A 23202-nucleotide genomic window follows, 5' to 3' on the forward strand; every position below is an offset into this window, starting at 1 on the left:
AAAATAAATGAGACTCACAGCAAAGCCACACACATCACACAACCAACACACTGCACAAGTGTGATGTGACCTGCCGCTCTCTTCTACAAGTGAAAATAAATGCGAGACTCACAAATGCTTGACCTCGCTGAGGACACCACAAACCTGACAGGAAGCTTGGTGAGCAGCAGCCGGCGAGTTTGCAGTCAGTGCTCACAGCTTGGCCGACTTCCACTAGCACAGCGGATGGATGGAGGGTCCTCCCAGTCACCAGAGAGAAGATTTAACAAGTAAAAACCTGCAAACTCTTTATTAAATTCTCCCATTTCTTCTGTACAGAAAAAAATGCACATTATGTTCAGAATCTCAGTAACATCTCAAAATTACACAGCATGAACATGTAAAAACAAGGAACTGCCAAGATTTTATACATAGAAAGGAAAACCATTTACAAAAGAGACTTGTTAACTTTACTTTTCTTTTTTTTCTTTCTTAAAAAAAAAAAATTAAAGGCCTAAGATCTCCCACAGTTTGCTGCACAGTCTGTTTTCCTGCTTGGAGTAACCCGGGGACACTGTGCTGGGAGAAGCCGCTAGAAGCCTCCTGCAGCTGGTTCTCCTGCTGGCCACCCCTCTGTCCAGCGCACTGCAGGCTAACTGGCCCCTGCTCACTCCACCCTGCCTCTCTGGTCTACGGTCTGCTGGGCTCTGGGGTCCAGGTGTCAATTCTATGTTGGGGGGAAGGCAAAAACATCGAGGCACTATCTGAATTTTCTCCTTGCCCAGGGAGACTTCTCCACTGCATGTATCCCAGCACCCCTAGCTGTGCATCGTGGTGGATGGTGGGAAAGGGGCAGGAGAGGAAGCCAGTGTCAGAGCCAGCCCACCTTGTGCTCCAGATGACAAACAGTCCCGGATCTCCACAGTGATGTATCCAGATATCCTAGGGGAGCCCACCCCTCGATAATTCAGTCTGGGTTTGCTAGGGCTCCATCAGGTATCTGAGGTCTGGGAAGGAAGGGGGCTCTGACTCCACATGTGATTGCCCTGACACTTGACCCTGGTCCTAGAGGAGGGAGGAGGACCCAGGAATGTGGCCAGAGAGACGGCACAAGACAAATGAGGGAGAGAAAGGCAGGCCTGAGCATCTCTGGCTCCAGAGAGGAATCAAAGACCAGTGGTGAGAGGACAGAAGTGTCCCCAAAGGCCCAGGAAAAACTCAGGGCACCAGAATGCTGCATTTTATAAAACTACTGAGGTGCTGTCCAAATGGTGACAAATGAAAGGGAATTCTCTGATTTCGGAGGTATTTCAAATTCATAAGAATCTGAAACACAGATCAAGATAATAACACACATAATTCGGAAAAATATACTCTTTTTGTTCTACAGCCCAAATTTATGTGGAATGTGTCAGGCTGGATGAACTGGCCCCCGAAGGTTCCTATTACAGCTTTATTCTCCATTGCTTACTTAGAGTAAGTTGTATGTGGAGAATGCTGACTTGGGGGGAGGATAGAAATTGGAAGTGAAAGGCTTTTCTCAGAACTTGAGACCAGCTAAGCAGAGAGGCCTAATGAAGTCACTCACTCCTCCCCAGTGACTCACTCCCTCAGGGATCTTTGGGATAGAAGCAGTGCCATGGCCTGGACGCGGGGAGAGACAGGAGACAACCCAGAAGTCATACTCACACATGAGAGGGATGGCAGAGGAAGTCGGCACCTAACACCCTTTCTATGCTATCTGGTAAAATGTAAATGGATGCTACACATCTCTTCACCATTAGATTCTTCTATTGCGTGACCTCAGGAAATGGGAAGAAATGACATCCAAGAGCAGTTTTCTGTCTCATCTTCGAGGCAGCAGGATCCTCAGGGCGCGCAGAGGAAGACCGCTTTCCCACCGGAGCAGCCACAGCTTCTCCGGCAGCAGTAGCAGAGAGATCAGGGAGGCCAGGCTAAGGGTTGCGTGCACAGAGCTACCCTCCTGTGAGAGCTCGGTCAGAGAAAGCAGTAAGTCGTGTTCTTGACCATTTGCTGTCTCCTGTACTGCAGTGCCTCCAGCCCAGGAGAATGACTTCTCGGTGCCCTGGAGTGTTGCAGAGCTCACTGTGAGTCTCTGAGACAGGGGGATGAGCTGACAGGCCAGATGAGTTACCTGGCTGCTGTAATTTTCAGCAAGTGCCTAGAGGTTTGGCTTTGGTGAAACCCCTGGCGCTGCTGATGTTCCTTACTGTTCCCAGGTTAGACATCAGAAGGAAAGATAAAGGCAAAAGTCTACCATCAGCTCCTGCATGAGGGTCACGGTTTCCTCGCTGATTTATCCACAGTTGACTGATGAGGCCAGCAACCAGAAGTATCCCAAAACCTGTTCTGTGATACCAAATGAGTCCAGAATGGATACAGCTGGGCTGTTGGTTCAGATGGTGCTGGGCCTTGGGCATAGAAAACATGTTGAGGACAAAGCCGGGGCCTCTCAGAGCCAGTTAGTGAAGTTATTCCAAGTATGGTGATGAAATGCTTTCTTACACCAAGCAGCTGAAGAGGCTGGCAGTATCTCTTCTATTCTGATGGCTTCTGAAGGTGACAAATGTCTTGAGAATCACATTCCCTTTCAAACTTCGAAATGTGCTGCAGACAACTAATGGGATTTTTCTCTCAGTTCAGAAAGAAACATTGAGACACATGAACTAGAAGTGTTTTTACATGTATGTGGAGGGACACTGAAAGTTGGGGGAAGGTGTTTATCACCCTCCTCAATTGGTGGCATTGATCTTCCCCTGTAAACCACACCGGACAGGTCGGTGGGGCCTAGTCCTGAGAACAGCCAGTCTCGATCCCAGCCTCAGCCACCCCGCCCCGTAAGCAGCAGCCCTGGAGATGGGCTAAGTGGACCAGCTCAATGCAGTCCAGCAGTGGCGGCGGTGGGGTTGCTGCTCGGACTCTAAGAGTTTCAAGTTCTATACAAGATGCGAGAATCCCAGGCAGTGCTGAGAATCAGGAAGGCCCTAAGAACAGGACTGAGGGGACCAAGCAGCTTGGTGGCTCCCCCTTGCGACCTATACCCTTAAGGATGGGTGATGTATGGTTGGCTTCTAGAAACCACTGCCCCCGGGATAGACAGCAAAAGGAAAAGAAAGAAAAAGAAGAAAACCACAGTATTCAAATATCCGTCAGTCAGGTTAGACAAGGAGCAGTCTGGACCAACTGATCCACAAAGTGACCCACTTTGCACTGAAGACATTTCAGGGAAGACAAAGGTCGCGCAGTCCCGCCGTACACGGACAGTGGCGAAGGAGGGCGGAATGGGAGGGTGCATGGTCATGTGGACAGTTTTAGGCACATGATTTATAATACTTTGTGGATGTCTAACAGGTTAATAAAATATATATTATATAAATATATCTCCTACTATACACGCCACCCTCTTGTGCAGCGACTGTGACTCCACGCCCCAAACTCGTCAAGGTATCCCTGGTTGAACCGTGTTGCCTGCACCTCCCTCTTTAGACCCCAAACCTGCCACCTACACACTGGAGGAACAAGGGAAGATGGCCAGGGATATTGCTTCCATAAAGCTCAGACTCTGGAAAGATCGATGAATCACCAAAGGCAACATTTGGCCAATGCCTACTACAATAGGTATATGCAGCAAATGAATAGAAAGAAAAAGAAAAACCTCCATCTCTTACTGGAATAACTTTTTATGCCCTCTCCACGTACAGGCATAAAGGAACTTGTCTGAGAAGATGGCCTCGACCCTGCAGAAAGGTCAGGGTGACTGTCAAGTCACATCCTGAGCCCACCCTGACCGCCTGCACTACTGCCTGAAAAGTAAAGCAAAGTGAATCAATCCCCCACTCCTCCCGTCCTTCCTGCCCTGAGCAGTTCTCCCACCTCTGCCCCAGTCACTGCCCCAGGGAATCAGCTGGCTTCTGCAGTTACTGCTACGCCTGCAGGGCTGCTCTGAAGGGGACTGTGCTGTGCCCTGGCCTGGAGGAAGATGAGCACTAGGTTCCCACCACCCAGGGGTGCAGGCCCAGCCTTCAGTGCACATCAATGGGCTGACCGGCTCCTCACACTTCGGGTCCCTCTGCAGCCCGGCTGCCCTTGGCCAGAGGAGGCTCCTGCGTACTTCACTGAGGTGAGGAGACCACAGAAACACCCTTTGCCTTGGGGTCTTGACCAGTAGTGGCTCTATTAGGGTGGAAACTGGAAGGCATCACTGTTTCAGCAGAAAAACAGGACCCAAAGCAGAGTGGTTAGTGGTTTCCCACTACTCGGTGAGATCCATGGCCCTGACATTGCCCAAAGGTGCTTCTGAGAAATGAGCAAGACATCCCAGTTACAGCAATTGGATGGCGTATTTCCCCTTAAAGTTCTGCCTTCATTTTATAGTCACAAAGACGAAGTAATCTCACTGCCCAAAGCCAGCCTGAAGGAGATGTGTTACTATATACATTTTTTCCTTTCCTTAAAAATTTCTTTTTTTTTTCTTTTGTTTTTTAAAAAAAAAAAAAATCATTTGAGTTGCAGGTCAGGTAAGTTGGTTCTGGAAGTACTGGTAGTTCCACTGTATGAGAGACTTGTCTATGGGCAGGTACACCCAAGTTTGCCAACAAAGGCAACAACCAAAGCGGCCAGCTGCTGATGCTGCACGAACAGTCGAGGAGGAGGAGGAGGACACCATGGACACGGGTGAAGTCTGAGATGGGACAATGCAGTGGGTACCTGCTGCTGCTCTAACATGGGTGGTGTTGTCACCTCTCAGAAGAACGAGGTGAGTGGGGACACTATACAGGAGGGCTGTACACACTGGGCACTGGACAGGTAGTTCCTTTGGTGGTCAAGGTGGCTCTACCTGTCCTTGAGCTCTCGTGTCACTCGCTTGGTGATACGTCCACACATGAGGCCAATCAGGAACAATATACAGATGCTCCCACTGATCACAGAGAGAATGTAGTTCTTGGATGGCGATGTCATCACTTGCATGGCGAGGTCAGAGAAGCCATCTGCGGGGGCCACCTGAAAGACACACAGCAGCATCACCCGCTGAGAGAACAGGGCTGGAGCAGGTGTGCCTAACTGGCTCCGCTGAGTTTCCATGCAAGGGCATGGAAATCAAACACAGAGGTACAACCCCTTCCCCTGTGCATGATATTCTTTTTTTTTTTTAAATATTTATTTATACAAGCACTGGGTACAGTCAGAAGCGAGGGAGGGTGAGAGAATTCACCAGAGCCAGAGCGGGGAGCAGAACAGGCAGACTAACAAAGAAGTACACTGCTGAGGGGAGCAGCGGGCGGCAGGAGAGGTCTGCGCGCCATGTGGGACCCTCACCGGGTGGTCGGGGATCAAACCGGCGCTGCAGAGGCTGTGGGCAGCTTCACAGCCCAGCGCTCAACCGCTGAGCTACCGGGGAGGCCCTGCACATGATATTCTATGCATCTCCAGCTCAAGATTAGAAAAGAGGTGGTGTCAGTTCATCATGGTGACCACCACCGACACAACACTGGGGCCAGAGACCTGCTGAGGGCAAGGGGCTGGACATGTGGTCAGTCTCCTAGTCCTCACACCAACCCTTGCAAGAAGACTGGATGCCACCTGTATTACAGGTGAAGACCCACGGGCCTGAGGGCTGGGGTTAGGTGACTTGCACTGGACACAGGTTCTTAGGAATTCTGATTGATTTTTTTTTATCACGCTTGCCACCTTTTAAAAAACAAAAGGTTCAGGGCCTCCCCTGGTGGCGCAGCAGTTGAGCGCTGGGCTGCGAGGCTGCCTGCAGCCTCTGCAGTGCAGGTTTGTTCCCCAGCCGCCGGTGAGGGTCCCACCAAAAAAAAAAAAAAAAACACAAAACAAAAAAACCAAAAGGTTCAGACTGTGTTGCATGCTAATTCTCTATCCTGACTTTTTCCACTCACCATTACATGGTGACCATACTCGTATATCAAAAACTGTGCAAACATGACTCAGAGTGACTTAATACACTTAACCACTCCCTTGATCATGGAATTATTTTTTTAAGATTATTTATTTATTTATTTAAAAGATTTATTTTATTTATTTATACAAGCACTGGGTACAGTCAGAAGCGTGGGAGGGTGAGAAAATTCACGAGAGCCAGAGAGGAGAAAAGAACAGGCAGACTGACGAAGTACACGGCTGAGAGGAGCAGTGGGTGCAGCAGGAGAGGTCTGTCGAGTCACGTAGGACCCTCGCCAGCGGCCAGGGATCGAACTGGCGCTGTAGAGGCTGCGGGCAGCTTCGCAGCCCAGCGCTCAACTGCTGCGCCACCAGGGGAGGCCCTTGATCATGGATTTTTTAAAGTGCATCCAGTTTTCTTCTTCACTCTGCTCTTTGTTTTCTCACATGGACCTCTATGGCATCCCACCATGTGATGGCCTTTCCCATTTGCCTTGTGACCGTTGAACTCTAAGCACATGATTGTGGGAGGGACTGGCTAAGGAGAGGAGTTCTCATGGTTACTCTTTTGATCTAAGGTAGTTGGCAAAGTCTATCCCAACTTGGGGTGACACAGAGAGCATGGATCTATCAACCTGCCATTCACTGAGGGACCTCCAGTCACCATCTCTGATGTCACAGGCTCCCCCACTGTGAAGTGGAAAATACTAGACATTCCTCGTTGAGTTTCAAGGCTCAAATGAGGTAATATAGTCATCAAAGTGGTTTGTAAACCACACAGTAATGTACATATGAGGAAAACTATTACAATTACTCTCACTGAGGCTGGATTTTTTAGGAAAAGTTTTCAAGTAGTTTCCCCCAGTCCAATCAGCCTGGGTACATACACATTCACTAGTGTCTTGATGTCTATTTATCCTAATATTCTTCATTTTTCAGGCTGCTGAAGGCTAGTCTCATGTAGGCATTCTTTTCACAAAGACTGTGTAAATTAGAAAAAACAGCTTTAAGAGAGAAGAGGATAGATTTCTTTTTCAACGAGCAAGATGTCAGGCTTTTTTCTGCATGGTTGACTTAAGTCACATAAGTTATTTTTTTTTTTAAATTTAATTTTGGCGAAGAACTGGGGTATAGACCAGAGGTGTGGGGGTGGTGAGAAGGTTCACCAGAGGAAGTGTGGGGAGCAGAACAGGCAGATTCACTGAAATCCACTGCTGAGGGGAGCAGCATGCGAGACAGGAGAGGTTGCTGCGTCATATGTGGGTCAGCTCCCTGGCGGGGGATCGAACTTAAGCCATAGTGGTGAGAGCGCTGAGTTAAGTCACATCATTGCTTTGGGTGACTCACTTTCCAGTGGTAGAGGGCAGAAAGCAGTGGCCTGGCAAAGTCTTGCAGAAACAGCCCAACGCAAAGGGCTCCAGGCACACGGACAGGTGCAATGACAGATTTTTCAAATACAAGCACTGCCAGGCTCACAACAAGTACAGGAGACCAGTGATGTATCTCAAAGAGACTGGGAAACCAAGAGAAGAGATGGCCACGTCAGGAGTCTTATGGTCATTACCTTTGCTGCATAACTCCACATTTCAATCCGATCATTGAGGCGTTTTTTGCACTCTGGTTGTAATCTCACCCGCTTATCCTCCAGGGCTTCCATAAGGCAGGACATTTCTGTGGAAGGAAAAGGATAGCAGGAGTCTGAAACAGTACAGGCAGAAAAATTTCTGAAAGGAGAATGGTATCTAATCACCATATAATTCAGATGTGTGGGTTAAACAAAGTTAAATCTATTCCAGGAAACATGATTCAAGATACCACACGGAGGAGAATGACATTTAAGCCCCCCAAGCTGGCTGTCTGGCATCTCTCTGAGAGCCTCTCTGATTTATTGGGCATGTCTGGCTCAGAAACCACTTTCTGCCCCCACTGGGTTCCACTTCACATAGAACCTGTTCACTGAACCCAGTATGGCCAAGGGAAAACTGATGAGCCGTTCTAGGTGGGAAAAGAGGGCAGCGAAAAGGGCCATGAGGGTGGCTTCACTTTTGCTGCCTTAACCAATAACTCAACTTTCCCTTTTCATCACATCTTTGTGTCTGGTCATAGCTAGGTCAGCTTGCATCTATAGGATTTTGCCACAAAGGCCTAGTCCCGACATTAGCCCAGCCCCCAGAGGATGTTGTCTACGGTGGAGCTGCAGCTACAGGACACAGGGGCTGCAACTCATATCTTAGACGTCTCTTCTCATCCCAAGACAGCTCAGATAGGGTCAGAAGGAACACTGACTTACGACGCCCTCGGCCAGGGGTGATGGCAGCACAGTGGTGCTTAATGTCCAGAGCACAAGCTGTGTGAAGAACTGGGTCCACAAAGATGTCTGCTTTGCTCTCCTTCAGCATGTTTAGCACTTCCTAAGGCAGGAAGATTGTGGTAGAGAAAGCATTCACAGGGGAAACATATCAGATCTGTTATCTCCAAATACTTTTCATACAAACAAAAAAGCCAAGAAGGGAAGGTTAAGGGTTAATGATAGAGCCTGCTTTGAGATAGAGAGCAATGTGTGATGATGCAAAGAACGAAAATTTTTAGCATCCAATTTAACTCAATAAACTCACTTGGGGATAGAGTGTAGCAAAGCTGTCTTCTAAACAAAGCGGGGGACTGTAAGATCAAATTTGGGTTTCTGGCATTCCTATATGCCATATTATTAAGGGCTAAATGTCAGTATTTACACTGATGTAATTACAGTTATTTTGTTAAGTCTGAAAATGTGAAAACTGAAATTCAGTAATATGCTATATTAAAATTCCCAAAGGCATATTTGTTTGCAAAATGTTTCACTTTAACTCTATCATCCTCAAAAATTAAAAAAGAATTGACAGCATAACAACTACTGCAAAGAGAATTCTTATTAAGTTTAAAGAAGTTCAATGAATAAGAGGATAAAAACGAGATAGAAGTCGAATTGCAGACACTCCCACAATACACGAGGAAACGAGAAGAGGTAAGACAAGCCAGAAATGCTTTCTTAAATAATAGCCTGCTCTCAATACAAAGACTGTAGTCCCTGTTAAAAATCATATCCCAAATATTATTCAAAAATGTACCCTTGAAGTCAGGTGGGACCATTTGACGAAAGTCGGAGGAAATATTGATATTCCCACTGTTCCCCAGACCAGATGAAATCAGAAGCACTTTCAGCAGAGGAGAATTCATGCACATACTCACATCACATGTGACTACCATTGAGTAAGGTTTTTTTCAAAAAAAAAAAAAAAAAAGCTTTTAAAACAAATACATTATTTCATTTTCAATTTGTTTTAATAAATTTGCTTTTATGTGATGCTTCTGCTATTAACTCAATTTTTAATTTCATGAATCTCTATGTATACAGAATACGTATCGATACATGGGAACTGGTATTTTTGCTTTGGTATTGTACTCACAGTCCCCTGAAACAAAGGTCTAGGGGTCAGGGGATGAGACATATGAACAACTGGCACATGTGAAGGAATATTTAAGTAATGGGTGATGAGTGGTCAAGGATCATTAAAGTATGGTAAGAAAGAACAGCATAGAATTCTTGGAAGAGGGTTTAAAGATGTGCAGATGATAGCATTTAAAAGGAAAAAGAGAAAGAGGAGATACAAGCAAGTGTGTGTGGAAAGAGATGGGTACCTTTTTACACATTTCCGTTTTGATTTTGAGCAGGTTAACTTTGAGGCACTCCTCTACCTGACCCGTCTGCTCTTGGGCTGCTGCTTCTTCGGCACACAGATTGGAGATCTGGTCAGGAGACACAGAGACAAGGTCCTCATTCTCACTAGAAACCTTGGTCTCTGGAACCTGAGGATTTGGAGCCTCCCACATGTGCCTAGGGCTCTTCTCAGATTCCTGGAGGATTCCTCTCCCCTCCCTCCTATGTGGGGAGTCAGGTTCTGTTCTCTTTCACTAGGCCTGGCACACAGAGCTGAAATCTAGTCAAAGCTTCTATCTGGATGCTATCAACCCTGAGATGTGCATCAGTGTCTCAGGACTGGTCACAGAAGGCTGAGCCCTGATTCCACAGGAGAAAGGTTATACAGCCATGTAAAATACCAAAAGCAAACGCTTGACATTTACAGAGGTTTAGGGTTAACCCAGAGTCACAATTTGGTAATGTGTACACAACCAACCATAACGTTTTTTTGGGCAGCTTTGTGAAATATATTTAGCTAACATATATTTATATTTGAAAGGTATTTAGTTTTGAAATATATTTAGATATAATTGACATAAGTTATACAGGATTTTCCACATGGCCTTTATAGCTAGGAAGTCAAATAATTTCCAAGTTCTGACTTCTTATAGGAGCACTTTTATCTTTCTGGCAAGTTGACCATCAGAATATCTACAAAATAAATGCAGACAGAGATGATAAGGGAACATTGTTGTTCAACAGAGAAATATGGAACCAACATTGTTAGTGATAAGACGAATGCCAAGTCTAGTATAATGTTACAAAGAACCAGGAATTCAGCAATGGAGAGTCTAGGAGATGGGCCTCAACTATTCCTGGATTCCAGGCTGAAAGGAAAGAGGGTAAACAACTTTTCTCCAATAAAAACTTCTCTGACCAGCTCTCTAGAGAACCAGTTCCTACCTCATCTGAGCAGTGCAGCTGGAGCTGAGGATCTAGTCGGTAATCTAGAGCAGATTCCTGGATAATAATCCGTATCTGGTCTTCACAGTCTGAGGAAAGGCGCTATTGTGACAAAGAGAACAGATGGATCTTAGATGACTTCACTTATTACTTGGTTCCTGGCTTGGGAAAGGTATGAAAGAGGTCCTGGGAAAGTAGGAGTTTTTCCAAAGAAAAACCTGCCAAGAACAGTGGTGCACCCTAAATACAGCTCGGCAGGGTCTGGGCCAGTTTACCTGGTCGGCGTATCTTAGTTTGAGGCAAGAAATCACTTGACCTTCTAGCTCTGAGTCATCCTTGGCCTTAGTCAGGATACCATGGCAGAATTTGGGAATGTCGGCTTTACAGGCTTTCCTCAGCACGGGGTTTAAGCGGTAATCTAGAGTAGAAAGTGGTAAACATATTCTACATGGATTCACAACTGTTTAGAGATCCACCTTCTAAAAGGAGGCATACTAAGTCAACAACCGTGAGCACATCAATTTGTTTATTTAATACAGGCTCACTGAGCTCTCACTACACTGCTTTTTATCAGCAGTAAAATTTGGTGAGAGGTAGCTGATGAGAGCCCCAGGAATCCTCCTCTGCAGCAGCCCTGAAGGGGCTCGTGGGACCAATGCACTAACAAACATCAAGTAGACCACAGCACTCTCCATATGACAGGTATTTGTGAAAACAATGAGAACAGAATATCCAATTCACCTGCCCCATCAGTTACAAGGTCTTGTAACTCACAAATGAAAACTCTCTGGTCTAAAACAGACTGCCCATATATTCTTCTGCCATGTGCATGAAGTTTTATTAAATCTCTAGTGCTGGGGTCCCCCTGATGGCCTAGGGGTTAAGTCTCAATGCTATCGCCACTACAGCCTGAGTTTGATGCCCGGCCAGGGAGGTGACCCACATGGCGCAGCAGACCTCTCCTGTTTTGCCTGCTGTTCCCCTCAGCAGTGTATTTCAGTCAATCTGCCTGTTCTGCTCTCCACTCTGTCTCTGGTGAATCCTCTCACACACACCCCTTCTCCCCTGCCCAGCCCCTGGCAACACCTCTGCCCTATACCCCAGTTCTTGTATGCGTAAATAAATAAATCTTTAAAAAAAAAAAAAAGGAAGAGTAAGTTGTTTGCTTGCATTCAGACTTTAAAAATTTCATGAGCAAGAAAGCCCCTGTACTTTTTAGGTTAATTATATACCCATTCATTCTATTTAAGCTGCTCATGGACACCAGGAAAGCCAAGCCAAGACTTTTTTTTTACCTGTGTTCTGGGTGATCTGGCGCTTGGTTATCATCTGTTTGCATTTGGGATCCATCAACTCACTGTTTTTATTTTGTTTTAAGCACTGCAACATGGTTTTAGAATCTGCTTCTGGACAAAATCTCTGCAAAAGAACAATGTTTTGTAAAAACAGTTATCCAAATATTACAATAAACATCATATATATTACTCTTCCTTCTAAGGGGAGCTCACGACAGAAACAGCCTGAAGGTATCACTGGCTACAAGTGAAACAGCGGTGTTCAGTTATTCTCTACTGTATTGTTCACCTTTCTTCCTATGACCTTACTATTTTCTCTTTTGCACAGAATTAATTCCTGACCAATCTGGCTATGCTATATTATATGGCATCTCATGAACACAAATATCGTTAAGCATGAACAAAATATTATACCAGGAAACTACACAGCCATCAAGCCTTATTTATCCAGTCCACCAATGTGGACAGGGATGTCAGATAAGGATGTCTGGTTTGGCTCTTAGCCTTAGGGCCTATAACCCTGTGGGCTAGCCCCTGTATACTTGTTAGTATCCCTGGAGTCAGAGCTCAGTTTTGGAGGAGTAAGTAAACTCCATCTCTGCCTGACAATCCATAGATCTTTAAATGTCAGAGTATCTGATAAACGCTAGTGCAGATGCCTGAGCATCAAGCCTCCCTCTCCAGTGCCCTTTGGCTAGTTCTGGTGGCATTCTCAGTACACTGCCCACTAAGTACCCTCAGAACCATTCTTAGATTTGCTGGACATTTACTTACTTACACTCAGGTCAGCGAGGATGGTCACCAAACTTGGCATGAACAAGAACAAGAACAAACCACTCTCTGAGAGCTTGTTAAAACAGACTGCTCCACTCCCAGTTTCTGCACCAGTAGATCTGGGAGGAGCCCAAGTATCTGTAATTTACCAGATGATATTGCTGGTCTAGGACAACACTTCAAGAACTACCCTCTTAGCTGTATAAAGCAGGCTGAAGTATAAAGATTACATGAATTTACTCTGTGTTATTTTTAATCACCATGTGCTTCCCCTGGTTTTGGATGGCTTACCTTGATCATCTGCTTGCAGACTCTCATGAGTGTGTAGTCTAGTTCTGGGTCCATCATTTCTGTTTCCTGCAGCTTAAAAACTTTCTGGTGGCAGCGGGTACTCAGCTGCTTCTTGTTTTCTTTCAGACATTCAATAATCTAAGGCATGAAAATTATATTTCAGTTAAGGGCTATGTCAGGATTGATAATCCATGCAGTTTGTATATCCCCTATATTTTTGTATTCATTTCTAATTCCTAGGAAATAAGCATCAGGTTTTCTTCACCGATGAGAATTATATCTATAGGTCTACAGCCTCAGCCCTAACAGCCAACCAAACTACTGAGTCGTCGAAAAAGCCATGATGCGTTTTTGCTTGTAAAACACAGGAAAAAAAACACATCATGACTTTTCCAACAACCCGATATATAAAAATTATGGATGAACAGGATGCAGTGGCGTTTAAAGGGAAGGAAATCCACTCAGGCTTCCTGCTCTCTTTTGCTTCTAGAGCCATTCTTTGTCAAGATTCCTCATGGAGTATATATGAGGCTCTCTGCATTTCCCTGGAGCAAGGACCCTGGCTAGACAGTAGACATAAGTCAGGTGTTTCAGTTTAACACCCCCCTTATAGGAGAAAACACCATTAGATGTCAGGCATGAATAAAACCCAGTCCCTACCCTGATGAATATACCATCTCACAGCGCAAACATCTATAAACAAATAATATTAAAGCATAGAGTAACATGGGATGGATTTTAAGATTGTGAATTAGTATATCCTGAAATCCCCCCTTCCCAATAACACACATTTATATATTATTAAAAGTGATAAAGGAAAGCCGATGAAGCTGCAGAGGCAAGTATGAATTTCTGAGACTTCCATGAAAACCTCATATAAAAACACAAAATTTAGGGCCTCCCCGGTGGCACAGCGGTTGAGCGCTGGGTTGTGAAGCTGTCCGTATCCTCTGCAGCGCCAGTTCGATCCCCGGCTGCCGGGCGAGGGTCCCACATGGCGCGCAGACCTCTCCTGCTGCTCCCCTCAGCAGTACTTCAGTCCTGCCTGTTCTGCTTCCTGCTCTGGCTCTGGTAAATTCTCTCACCCTCCCGCGCTTCTGACTATACCCAGTGCTTGTATAAATAAATAAATAAATCTTTAAAAAAAAAACAAAACCCCACAAAATTTAGATAATTTTGCCTAATTTAATTGAACAAATGAGATACTATGGTTTTTCTTTACTCCTACCAACCCAGTCTTCAGAAAAGTTTTCTAATTCTACATGTCACAATGTTCTTACTTGGTTTGAGTTATCCAAGAAAATATAAATAAAATTAAAAAATTTCACATACTCAAAAAAAATCCTCAAGGTACAACTAAGAACCAGCAAATAGCTGAGAAACACTAATACTCTAAGAAAGGAATCAAGACTCAAAACTGAGGGGAAAGGGTAATAGGGCAATCCAAAAAATAGGTTTATTATTCTTAGAATAATATAGAAGGAAATGGTAAATAAGAATCAAGAACAGGTATTTATGAAATGAACTAATTAAAAATCCTGGAAATGAGGGCCTCCCTGGTGGTGCAAGGGGTTGAGGCACAGCCTGTAGAGGTGGCCACAGCCACTGCAGCACGGGTTCGATCCCTGGCCAGGGAGCTACACACATGGCACATCAGACCTCTCCTGACTCGCCCGCTGCTCCCCTCAGCAGTGTATTTTGGTCAGTCTGCCTGTTCTGTTCCCCGCTCTGTCTCTGGTGAATCCTCTTACCCCCGCCACCTCTGGCCTGTAACCCCGTTCTTGTATGCATAAATAAATAAATCTTTAAAAAAAAGAGTAACTCATTAAGCTGGATGTGGAACTGAGGAGTACAAATGGAATAAAGTAGTACAAAGAGACAAAGAAACAGAAAGCATGAAAGAAAAAGTGACAAAACCTTGAGAAATGATTCAGATGTTCCAAATGCCTAACAACAGTTCCAGAAGGAAAGAAAAGGAAGGCGATATTTCAAAGAACAATGCTTAAGAATTTCCTACAAAACAAAAAAGGAACATACAGACTGGGTGAAGGTATTTGCATATCACACATCAGACAAGCTGTTAATTTCAAAAATATGTAAAGAACTCATACAACTCAACAACAAACAACCCAATCAAAAAATGAGACAAAGGGGCCTCCCCGGTGGCACAGAGGTTCAGCGCTGGGTTGCGAAGTTGCCTGCAGCCTCTGCAGCGCCGGTTCAATCCCCGGCTGCTCCCCAGCCACCGGAGGAGGGTCCCACATGGCGCGCAGACCTCTCCTGCCGCCCACTGCTCTCCTCAGCAGTGTGCTCCAGTCCTTCTGCCTGCTCTGCTCCCCGCTCTGGCGCTGGTGAATTCTCTCACCCTCCCGCGCTTCTGACTGTACCCAGTGCGTGTATAAATTAAAATAAATAAATAAATAAATAAATAAAGCACAAATGTTTAAAAAAAAAAACAACAATGAGACAAAGACCTAAATAGACACTCCTCCAAAGAAGACATTCAGACATGAAAAAAAGTCCAATATCACTTATTATAAAGGAAATGCTGATCAAAATCACAATGAAATATGACCACACCCCTGTAGAATGGCCGACATCAAAAAGACTGGAAACAAAGTTGGTGAGGCTGTGGAGGAAAAGGAACACTTATTCATTGTTGTTGGAATGTGGTGCAATCTTTATGGAAAACAGTACAGAGATTCCTCAAAAAAGTGAAAATGGACATACTGTGTGAGCCAGGAAACCCCATCTAGGTAGCTACACAAAGAATAAGAAAATAGGGTCTCTCAGGTGGCACAAGGGGTTAAGACGCAACCTATGAAGATATCCGCAGTCACTGCAGTACAAGGTCGACCCCTGTGCCAGGCAGCTACCTGTATGAGGCAGCAGGCCTCTCCTGACTCGCCCGCTGCTCCCCTCAGGAGTGTATTTCAATCTGCCTGTTCTGCTCCATACTCTGTCTCTGGTGAATCCTCTCTCACCCCCCATAGCTCTGGCCTATACTCCATTTCTTGTGTGCATAAATAAATAAATCTTTAAAAAAAAAAAAAAAGAACAAGTAAACACTAATATGAAATGGTTTCTGCATGCCTATGTCCACAGCAGTGTTACTGACAATAGCCAAGCCATGGAAACAATGTAAATGGCCACTGACAGATGACTGGATAAAGAAATTGTGGAATATATACTTATAGAATATTACTCAGCTATTAAAAAAAGATGAAAAAAGTGACTTTTGGGGACAAGTGGATGTATCTTGAGGTGATGATGCTAAGTGAAATAAGTCAGAAAGTGATAGACAGTTATGGATGGTTTCACTCATTTGTGGAACACAGATAACCAAAGAAAACAAACTGGCAAAACACAACAAAAAATGACTTTTAAGACTCTACTCTGTAAAAAATATAATGGTTACCTGAGTAAAATGTGAGGAGGGAGGAATGGAGAGGGGTGGGGAGGTGGCGGGGCATAGGCAACTGGGGTGTTGGTGGAGGGTAAATGACAAATGTGCGCATATGAAAGAGGGAAGTCGTAATCCCAAAATAATATGGTTGTGTAAACAGTGGACAAATCCATGAAACTGGAAGAAAAAAATTCCTAGAACTGAACAAACACACGAATTCTGAGACTGAGTTAACCAGGATTAAAAAAAAAAAATTCATACCTCACTACAACACAGTGAAACTACAGATCATTAAAGATTAAGAGAAAACTCAGAATAATTGCACAGATGAGAATCAGATTGACGTCAGACTGCACCAGCAATGGGAGATATAAGAAGACAACAAAGCCCTTGTCTCAAAGGCTAAGGCACCAATGCCCTACACTGGAAGAGGGAGCTGAGTCACTGAGAGAACATTTAAAAAAAAACAAACAAACAAAAAAATCAGCAGCTCTCCTGCCTTCCTTTGACTATGCAGGTGCTTTTTTTTTTTTTTTCTCTTTCTCCTTTTCCTAACAAACCTCTCCTTTTAAAATGTTAAAAAAAAAAAAAATCACTTGCTTGTACTTCATTCCTGAGGATTCTGGGCAGGGTCCTGTTCTGTGTACTTAAACAAAAAAGTTCTGTAGGTGATCCTTATGGGTCTTCCTACTGTGTAATAGGAACATGTGAAGGATCATTCTATGTGGAGGTACAGGGTATTGGGAAAGTTAAAGAGCGGAGGAGGCACATACAGATCCACTGGGAATATATTAGGCACACAAGGTGAGAAAGGACAAGGTAACCTGAAGAGGGAAGAGAATGAATAGGCAATAAAGAAGAATACAGGTAAGGAATTTTGTCTGGGAAAAGTAGTCTGGTGTAGCATAAGAGGGGGTGATCAGGTTGTATAGGATATGATGGGGCCTATCCTGCCAACAATTTAATTATTAAAATGCTACCTTTGTAATAAAAAATAATTTACCTGAGCATTGCCATATTGCACACTGGAGCAGTAGTTCTTGATGTCACTCTTGCAGGCTTCATACAGATCTGGTTCTAGACGGATGTCCTCTGTCTGCAGAAGAAGGGCCAGCATGGAAAAGGGAGGTTAATTCAAGGTAGGGATATCAAATGTTCTCTATACCTATTTGCTGACTAGATTCTGTCTAGTAACCACAACTTCCCCCTAGCAGAGTGGCAGCAATGTGGCTACTGCAGTGAAAGGAGAAGTGGGCTTTAGTTTTAATTTCTGCCACTAACTAGCTATGTGGCCTCAGACTCTCTGGAAAAAGAAAGGCAACAATCCACCCTGACCTCTTCATAGGCCTGCTGCAAGCTGATAAAATATGGAAACCACTTTATAAAGTTAAAACCATTATATAAATATAGATTTCAACTTTCATCATTATTATTTTATTGCAAGATTAGATTCAAAGCCAAAGGCCCAAAGTCTGTATTCTAACAGGGTATTCAGGCCAGCTCTACTTCAAAATAATTTTCTCTGAATCAGTACACTGTATGCGGAAATCTGGTGATGTAGCTTTTAGGATATTAATGGTATTTGGTGTCTATTACAAGTTTTTGCTTAGACAGAGGGGAAATAAGTATGATTCATAATATGAAACATACGAAAGTATTTTTAGCAGTCGCCTTAGCATGGTTTGGGCTTAACCTCAGGAGTCAAGCAAGATGCTTCTCTTAGGGTGCACACTACAGCTGACTTCCCAATATCCGTTCCTCCCTGGTGACCGCAATAATTCCTCCCTGGTTACCCAATGCCTGGCATTGCCCTGGAGACTGTTGTTGGTCAAGAGAGGACAAGATCCCAAATTGACACCATCAGCCTGAAGGGAAGCTTCTTTACTGCAAGCTGGAGGTGGTTTCTCTCGTTTCACTTTCCTGCTGAACAAGGCTGCTGGAACAGGTGGCCCAGCGACAGCAGGCGGCCATCGTGCAGCCTCAAGGAAAACCAGTCTTACAACGAAGCTGTTGCAATGATAGCAGAGTGGAGAGGGAGAGACCCTGGGTCCCTGAGGACATTACTGGTGTTAGGATTTTATCACGGGCTTACAGATGGTCTTATAGCTAGATTTCCATTTATGTATAGTAGAAAAATATTTTGTTAAAAGAAAAAAAAGCTAGAAGCTAATTTTCCCATGGTCAAATTTTAGCACATAGCTCTTAGTATTAGCTACACATCCTTGGCTAAAATGCCCACTTGCCCTTGCCCCTCACCCAACCTTCCCAACCCTTGCCCCGCAGCTTCAGGCACCAAGTCTGTATGGCGGGGCATTACCATTTCCAGCTCCTCCACCCGCAGCTGCTTTCGGCACTTCAGGGACACCCGGTGTTCCTTGGCTTCCTGCAGAGTGTCATTGCGCACGGTGGTGCTCAGGCAGATCACCACATCCACCCTGCCAAGGACAGAAGGAGGCCTGAGACAGACTGGAGCCACACACGGGCAGGCGGCTGGGAGCCTGGCCCGGTCACCACAGCAGAATTCATGACCCTCTGTACTAGGTTTTGGAATGCCTTTTCTGAAAGTCTCACTGTGAATTTAGAGGTGAAACTAGCATTTTGACTGTCACAGAAGTTAGGCCACAGCCCCAGTGCTGATTACATTCCTGGCTGGAGGAAAGGCCACAGAGGGTAGGGGAGCAAGGACCGTTCAACACTTCCGTTATTTTGTTAAAAACATGTGACCAGAGAATACTGCTCTTAACTCTGGACTGTGTCCTGATGTACAGTGAAACTCATCCCTGAAAGAAACAGAAACCTGTGCAAAACAGGAACTAGGTGCAGACATGGGAAACGTGTTCTAATAATTACCTTTGCACAGAGCAGCCATACTGTAAAAGCGCATCTCTGTCCTCATTAAAAACTCATTTTTATTATTTTTTATTTTTTTTATAGAGGCATGCTTTATTTATTTGTTTGCTGGTTTGTTTGTTTGTTTATACATGCACTGGGTACAGTCAGAAGCGCGGGAGGGTGAGAGAATTCACCAGAGCCAAAGCGGGGAGCAGAGCAGGCAGAAGGACCGAAGTACACTGCTGAGGGGAGCAGCGGGCGGCAGGAGAGGTCTGCGCGCCATGTGGGACCCTCCTCCGGTGGCCGGGGAGCAGCCGGGGATCGAACCGGCGCCGCAGAGGCCGTGGGCAGCTTCGCAACCCAGCGCTCAACCGCTGTGCCACCGGGGAGGCCCAAGAACTCATTTTTAAATGAATAAAGTTTTTGTATCTTCACTGGATCTCTAACTCTGTAAGCCTCCGCTGCTTCCCTAAAGTAATGACATACTGGAGAGATGCTGGGAATAAGTCAATGAACCTTTTATTCACACTGTAGGTTGCTCCTCTAAGTAAACAATCTCTCTGCTTGATCAGTTAGAAAACCTGAACCTGGAAAAATTAAAATCTCTCCTTTAGCCAAAAGATTCTCCAGTTAGAAGCACCTCCACAGTGGTACCTCTAGGGCAGCTATAAAGATGATCTGTCCAGATTCTGAGTGCTTGGCTACCCCATCAAAGGCATGTATGGAAGGCCTTTGGCAGGAAGCTGCTTGGCACCCTGTTTTACTGAGTATGAAAGAAGGACTTTAGGGAAGCAGAATGAATCAATTCAAAGCTACATACTTCTTTTTTATATTGGGGCAAAGTTTCAACACATCTTCCTTGCAGGCCATTTTAAACTTGTAGGAGAACCGAAAGTCCTTCATCTGTACCTGAAAAAGATGATGAGAAAGAAAATCAGAAGCTCTGTGGCACGTTCCAGTGACCCTGTTGGTCACAGAAACTTGCTTTCCAGGGCCTGCAAGGCTCATCCTCGCTCTGCCTGTCTGATTCATCATCTACCAACCTCCCTGTTACTCCCTCACCGCCCTCTCTGCCATTCCAATCACACAAGTGGTTCCCTCTGCCATGTGGTTCTTCTTCCAGATCTTCCCATGGGTTTGCTTTGACACTTCCTTGACTTTTCTATTCAAACACTTCCTTCTGAAGTCCCTTCACCTTCACTCTCCAATTCTTATGCAGCTTTACTTCTCTTCATAGGCCCAATGTTAGACCGTGTTGTTTGTCAATGTGTTTTTGCACCTGTCTCTTCCTAGAACACAGAGTCGACAAGGGTGGGGTCTATCTTTTCCTTCACTGTCTCCCAGTGCCTGTACTCCACAGCCATGTGTGAAGAAGCCAGGTGGGCTACATGCCCAAGAAAGGGTCCATTTTATACATATGACCAGAGGACATCCTCCCAGCAAGGAAGTGCTCATTTTACCAGAAACACTTCCTTTAGATAGGTGGTAACTATTAAGAGGAGGGTTTAACCTTCTGACTCAAAAGCTGGACCTAGATAGTATGATTTCAAAGAAAAAAGGGCTTAGAGTTCAGTGTCCTGATAACACATTTGGGCTGCTGCACTCAACAGTGACATGAAACAGCAGATCTCACTGATACCACCTGTTCAAGGTAAGCCTGAAACACCTCTAGAGGCAAGTTGTATGACTGAGGCAGGAAACGCCAGCTACTTGTCTATCCCAAAGGGTTTCCTGCACCCAAGAGGTACTGAATTTCCAGGAGCTGAACAAAGCACCCAGCCTTGGAGGATAAAAACCACACTGCTAGAGAGAACAATGAAATCAGATATGTATTTGGAAAAAGCAACTGTTCACAGAAGAGGGGCTTTGATGTTCTGAAAGAAGAGATTCAGTAATTATCAAAACAACCAAACAGGGACTCCAAAGCCAGGTGCGACTGACCAACTGGAAGTGGGTGACTCCGATGGCGCACTTCTCATTCATGTCCTTCTGGTGTTTGTTCTGGATCAGACACTCCATCAGGTCCCCAGAGTCTATCTGGTTATCTGCCACATCCTGCGGAAGGCAGTGCACATTCACGCTCCATTAGTGACAAGTAATAAACAAATCCTACACCCTGGTCCATGAAAAAATGCAAGCCAGACTAGTTTTAGAGCGTTCCCCAACAAGACACATAGAAATTATATAAAAAAAGGCCTGAACGGTTACAAGGATAAACAACTGGGGAATAAAATTTACACAGCATAGGTGCCCTGCACAAGGCTTCAGTAAAAATGTGAGCTGTGCCGAGTCCTCACTGCTGTCCTCATGTGGCGCCCATTACAGTGGGCTTTCCTTGGGGCTTCACTCCACAGTTTAGTAGTTCAGTAAGTGAAAAAAGGAATCAAGTAACAGAGTAGTTCTGTCTCTAACCCTTGTTTCTCTACACATCACTTACGTGGCAAAAGTTTTGAATTATGGGCTCACAGGCTCTCATCAGCAAGGCTTCGATTTGGATATCCTGCAAAAGATTAAACATGTTAAAGAATCTGCTTTAGAAAGGGCTATGTGTGGAGGGAGGAACTGACTGTTTTTAAGAATCAGTAGCTTCTGATGGGCAAGTAATCTAACACGCACACTGGAAATAATTCCAGTGTTTAAGTTCCATGATCCAACATAGACAGAACTGCTGCCCCACTACATTTTGAAAGGCAAATTTTCTAGAGGTAGATTCTTGTACTTGAATGACAGAGAGCAGAATTAAGGATGGTGGGAAGAACAATGAACAAAAATATCAGAGTATGCAAAGCCTTTGGAGTGTTTACAAAATGCTAAGCAGTTCAAAATGAAAACAGAGGTAAATGACATCTGTCTTTAGTTTTTTTAATTCTAAGCCAGATTGTTGTCCTCAAACCAGATGACAACCCAGTGCCTCTGGGGAACACACACTAAAAGGCCTCTGAGAGACAGAGTAACCCCTGTTCACCCACACTAGCTGTTAAAACAAGGCCTTCCTTTAAAGAGTCATAAGGAGTGAAAAGCTCACAATGAGAATGAGAGAAGAAAACAGAAGATGAAAGAAGTCAAATATTTGAAAACTAGAAAGCAAAAAAGACTGGTTGAGAAATGTGATTTAATGTACTGACAATTTTTACAATTCAAGTAGTTCTAAAAGGCATAAGCCTTAAAAAGAAAAAAAAAAAAAAAAAAAAAAGGAATTCCTATTTTCCTAATTCCTACCCCCAGACCTCAGTAATAATCTGTTTTCCTAAATAACATGCCTGTATTTATGGGACTCCTCCCCTGCCCCCAATTTTATTTAATTTATTTTTTTCTTCATTGAGGTAACAATTGCTTACAACACTGTATGTGACTTAGGGGAAGAGTTCACACCTCCTCGGGTGTGTGTCAGCACTATTTGTGGGCTTTTTAAAATTCCATTTTTTTATAATTTAGTGGATTTCAAGATGGAACGGGGATAAAAATATCAAGGTTTGACTGGAGTCCCAGGTTATTTCATTAAACACACAAATATTACCAAATGATTACATTAAAAGAGCTAAAGATAAGAGAACACGAATGCTTGAACTGCTCTTGAATGTGATTAAGACGTCTGAAGTAAAGCTTTTTTATAGGCTTTAAATTTAGTTCTCCTTCAATTATTCACTGATTCACAAAAAATGGTTTAGAAAACCTTCAAAGATTCAGTTTACTATAGAAAGGAAAAGATTTCCTGGGGTCTGAAGGGATTCATACTTGCAGACGCTCCAATCAGCTGCACTGAGTTGAGCATTCTGCAGACAGAACTGTGTCAAATCTGCAGCTGCCTGGGAAACCTTCAGATGGTTGAGCCCAGCCTCCAGCTGTTGAACCACTTTCTTTATAGTGGTGATGCTGGAGGAACTGACATGGAGCAAACAAGAGCTGGGTCCGCACAACATGCTTGTTTATAAAGCAGATGAAAAGAAACTTACTGTGTTCCTTTTGTTTTGCAAAGAATCTGCACTCAAAGTCTAGAAACAGTAGAATTAAGAAAAAAGGAAAGGCTGCTGACAGGGCGCTCCTCCTCTGAGCTGCAAACG

The 23202-nt window shown here is 44.5% G+C and overlaps 1 protein-coding gene and 1 pseudogene across 1 annotated transcript in view; both read right to left on the bottom strand.

Annotated features, from left to right (window-relative positions):
• Positions 1–4491: 4491 nt before the first annotated feature.
• GLG1 (golgi glycoprotein 1) overlaps positions 4492–23202 on the bottom strand; it is a 131656-nt gene continuing 112945 nt past the window's right edge. The window contains exons 14-26 of the mRNA XM_037516136.2: positions 21579–21641; positions 21083–21196; positions 19962–20050; positions 18627–18744; positions 17313–17405; positions 12904–13041; positions 11839–11962; positions 10819–10961; positions 10544–10645; positions 9580–9687; positions 8192–8312; positions 7466–7572; positions 4492–5001 (exon numbers count right to left, since the gene is read on the bottom strand). Coding sequence (XP_037372033.2) covers positions 4834–5001; positions 7466–7572; positions 8192–8312; positions 9580–9687; positions 10544–10645; positions 10819–10961; positions 11839–11962; positions 12904–13041; positions 17313–17405; positions 18627–18744; positions 19962–20050; positions 21083–21196; positions 21579–21641 — 1488 coding nt within the window. The 3' untranslated portion in view covers positions 4492–4833. The remainder of the gene's footprint in view (positions 5002–7465; positions 7573–8191; positions 8313–9579; positions 9688–10543; positions 10646–10818; positions 10962–11838; positions 11963–12903; positions 13042–17312; positions 17406–18626; positions 18745–19961; positions 20051–21082; positions 21197–21578; positions 21642–23202) is intronic.
• Positions 22323–23202, bottom strand: LOC119249071 (guanine nucleotide-binding protein G(I)/G(S)/G(O) subunit gamma-5-like; annotated as a pseudogene).

The sequence above is a fragment of the Talpa occidentalis genome, unplaced genomic scaffold (genome assembly GCF_014898055.3).
Source record: "Talpa occidentalis isolate TD23 unplaced genomic scaffold, MPIMG_talOcc4v2.1 talOcc4.17, whole genome shotgun sequence".
Taxonomy (NCBI): Eukaryota; Metazoa; Chordata; class Mammalia; order Eulipotyphla; family Talpidae; genus Talpa; species Talpa occidentalis.